The 3,993-nt window shown below is 31.3% G+C and overlaps 1 protein-coding gene across 1 annotated transcript in view; it reads right to left on the bottom strand.

Annotated features, from left to right (window-relative positions):
- Positions 1 to 1,951: 1,951 nt before the first annotated feature.
- LOC111619335 (gastrin/cholecystokinin type B receptor-like) overlaps positions 1,952 to 3,993 on the bottom strand; it is a 5,300-nt gene continuing 3,258 nt past the window's right edge. The window contains exon 3 of the mRNA XM_023361045.1: positions 1,952 to 2,289. Coding sequence (XP_023216813.1) covers positions 2,255 to 2,289 — 35 coding nt within the window. The 3' untranslated portion in view covers positions 1,952 to 2,254. The remainder of the gene's footprint in view (positions 2,290 to 3,993) is intronic.

Genomic DNA, 3,993 nt, shown 5'->3' with positions numbered 1-3,993 from the left:
CGTCCAATGGGATCCACAGAACTTTTGCCTTTTTGAAGCCAGAACTCTACTCCTACTCCAGGATGCAACTCATGCTGTTGTATCTGCATGTGTCGATGAATGTCCATTGATTTTGGATCGTCGCTTTTAACAAATCGGATAACACTACGCTGCTTTCTGTTGTGTCCTGTTGGGAAAGGCGCCACCATTTTCTCGATTTAACGTTCTCGTGCGTAAAGTGTTGCCAGCACTGTTACTATTATCTCTGAGTTGGCTGTTTTAAGCGTCAAAATTGCTATGATATTGCTCGTCTTTCTGAATTTTAATGGCAGTTTTCCGCTTGTCTAATTAACCTACCTTGTATCTCCTTAGAGCGATGATCCCTACAGTTTATACTAATACGGATATATAAAACTTATCTACGTTAACATAAACTGTTCTCATTAATGTATAAGTTATTTACAAAAATTATAATCTATCGTTAATATTTAATAACGTGTCGGTTTTGTATGGAGACATTCGAATCACCCTGCAACTCTCAGTTTAAGTGTATGGCATTTATTAATTAAATAACGACAACAATATATATATTTTTTAATACTTAATANAAGAGTGGATGATCAGGATATCATAAGAATTCTGGATTTTTATTTTAAAGATAAATATAAAACTGCCTTTGGCTATTTTTTTACTTTTAGAAAAGTCAGTCAGCTGATTTAAATGTTATCTTCTTCAAATAATATATATATGAACAATCCGAATATCCTGTAAAATTCTTTATTGTATCTACTTATTATTACTCTTTTTTTTTACATATTTACAGTTTTTAGCTGAATATTGTAATAATAATTTTGCAACAGCCGTTCCACATTCCTCATAATCGTAGATGATGGAAGTTGGCATCCCATCCGGTTCACAAATACTGGAAATTGGGCAGGCTAAGGAGTATGGAAATGTAATAGAGACATTCCTAGGAAGTCTTAGTTGTTTGCAGCAAAAGTATTAGCTTACTGGAATACGGCTGGAATCGCAGTGAATTGCATGAAAAATGTGGCCACAGATGGAATTCACTGCGACTCAGTTCTATGAATCTTAGTGGTTCCCGTCCAATGGGATCCACAGAACTTTTGCCTTTTTGAAGCCAGAACTCTACTCCTACTCCAGGATACAATTCATGCTGTTGTATCTGCAAGTGTCGATGAATGTCCATTGATTTTGGATCGTCGCTTTTAACAAATCGGATAACACTACGCTGCTTTCTGTTGTGTCCTGTTGGGAAAGGCGCCACCATTTTCTCGATTTAACGTTCTCGCGCGTAAAGTGTTGCCAGCACTGTTACTATTATCTCTGAGTTGGCTGTTTTAAGCGTCAAAATTGCTATGATATTGCTCGTCTTTCTGAATTTTAATGGCAGTTTTCCGCTTGTCTAATTAACCTACCTTGTATCTCCTTAGAGCGATGATCCCTACAGTTTATACTAATACGGATATATAAAACTTATCTACGTTAACATAAACTGTTCTCATTAATGTATAAGATATTTACAAAAATTATAATCTATCGTTAATATTTAATAATGTGTCGGTTTTGTATGGAGACATTCGAATCACCCTGCAACTCTCAGTTTAAGTGTATGGCATTTATTAATTAAATAACGACAACAATATATATATTTTTTAATACTTAATACTGAATTTTAATTTAATTTATACAGCAATATAAACAGAAAAACAAGAACATATTTAAATTTTATTTTACAGTATACAATAAGTTCCTGCTTCATTCAATAACTATCGAACAACAACATCTATTTACGTAAAAATTTTTAATAATTTTTCGTTAATATTAATTAATAAATGGATTAGTTTATAATATATAATTAGTAAAATATAATTAATATGAAAAATAATAATATAAAGAATTAAATTTAATAATAATAATAATTAAAAAAAAAAACAATTTGAGGACTCGTTTAATAAATTATAAGAATGAAAATATTGTTAAATATTGTGCGGAGGAAAAAAATACTGAACGTCTATGGATAATATATTTAATAAGATGGGAATTTATAAATATATTTTTAAATAATACGCTGTTATAAATTCAGTAATATCAAAGACGATGTTAGGATGTTAAAGCTGACGAGACGTGACACATGAGGAGTATTGAGGAGGAAACATTGACCTTATGCAACAGCTGTCGATGCCTTTCTAATGCTGTCTTTGGTATAGAGAAACCAACCGCTTCCCTTTTTGGAAATTAACACCTTCCAATTCTATACAGAATCATCTTCCACTTGATCTAAGATTTCTGAAATTTGAATTTTTATAATTAAAAATATATAAGAAAAAGTTTTTTTTTTATCTAAAACTTGATAGTTTAATTCGTCAACAATGAAAGACTTTTAATCAGTGAATATTATCGATGATAGAATTTAAGAACTTTCTTTTAAAAGTCGCATTTTCAGGGGGGAAATGGGATAATAAATAAATTTTAAACGAATGTATTAAAGAGTAAAAATGTTAACAAATTGTTATTAGTAAAAATATAAAATAAAAGGAATAAAGTTATGGGATAATACACGCAACACCTGACAGATCTGTTCATCCCTCCTGAAAGGATTTTCTACGGTAAACCGATTGTTGATGATTAAACACGTGAATAAACCTGGAAAACTTTACGTGGTTAACACGTAAATAGTGCCTAATATCCCATAGAAAGAGCTCCTAAAATATGCTCTCTCCTTTGGTCTTTTAAATATGATTCTCTTTGACCTGCGCTACACCTTTTTCAGTATCCCTGTACCGACCCNAGTGACTCCGCTTATATCTCCTCACCCCTTCGACCTTTAACTACCAAAATTTAATGCCATCAATGTATCTAATACAAAAATCTCCCTGCAAAATTTCACAAATTTTCGACAAAAAGTATAGAAGTTATTAAGCTTTAAACAAGGCGAACAAAATCGTACCCCCCCCACACACAGTAACATCCATATACAAAAATTCATATATATATATATTTTACGATTCTGTAGTAATCAATTATCATCTAACAAAGCAAATTATAGCTTTAATTAATAAAAAAAACAAACCTGGGTATCTAGTCGGTGTCAGTTTGCTGAAACATGCAATAGGAATCATAGTGATTAAAGACCCAACCCAAGTAGCAGCAATCATTCTGTAGGCATGAGAGACAGTTTGCCATCTTCTGGAATGAAGGGGTCTGCAAATAGCGAAATATCTCTCCAAAGAAATCACTACTAAAGTCCAAACACTGACTGATACGGAAACACCTGTAAATTAAATAAATATTTAAAATAATAATCGTATATATAATAGTTTGAAGTGTTTTTTTCGTGTTTTAGAAAAGATATATATATATATATATAACTAATCTATCGTCGTACTCTATATCTAATATCCTATAATATGATCTTTACTGTTTTTATTTAACAACTTATGGCTTCTAGGTAATAACCACATTGCAGCACTTGGCCTCATTCAAACTTCTACTATTGTTCACAATTTAAAAAGTAATATATTTTTTTTTCTTTAAAGTTTTCATATCGAACAAAAATTCTCTTCAACTTTTAACAATAAATCTACACCAAGACAAATATAATAATATTTTCAAGTGTAATTTAATATATTTCTGTAAGATATTGTGTATCGTCGATAGATAGTAAAACCTCTCAACAACGACCAGTAATAAAAACGTTAAAGATGGATGTTATTCGAAGGGGTGGCCGTTATTTGGAGGTTAATTTTGGATGCATTTTAAGAGGAAATGTTGAATGTATAGTATTTGTGTGTCTATACGTGATATCTATATACAGTCGACCCATCTATAACACTGTTGATAATTCCATTTTATATGAATTCCATGTTGTACGAGTCACTTAGATTTTACAAATACGTGAACCGTTCACAGCCCAGCACACGTATTTGTAAAATCTAAGTGACTCGTACAACATGGAATTCATATAAAACGGAATAATCAACAGTGTTATAG

The sequence above is a fragment of the Centruroides sculpturatus genome, unplaced genomic scaffold (genome assembly GCF_000671375.1).
Source record: "Centruroides sculpturatus isolate CEXI.00-Female unplaced genomic scaffold, Cexi_2.0 scaffold224, whole genome shotgun sequence".
NCBI classification, from domain to species: domain Eukaryota; kingdom Metazoa; phylum Arthropoda; class Arachnida; order Scorpiones; family Buthidae; genus Centruroides; species Centruroides sculpturatus.
The sequence above is the reverse complement of the archived record's forward strand: the minus strand, read 5'-3'. Positions and strand labels throughout refer to the sequence as shown.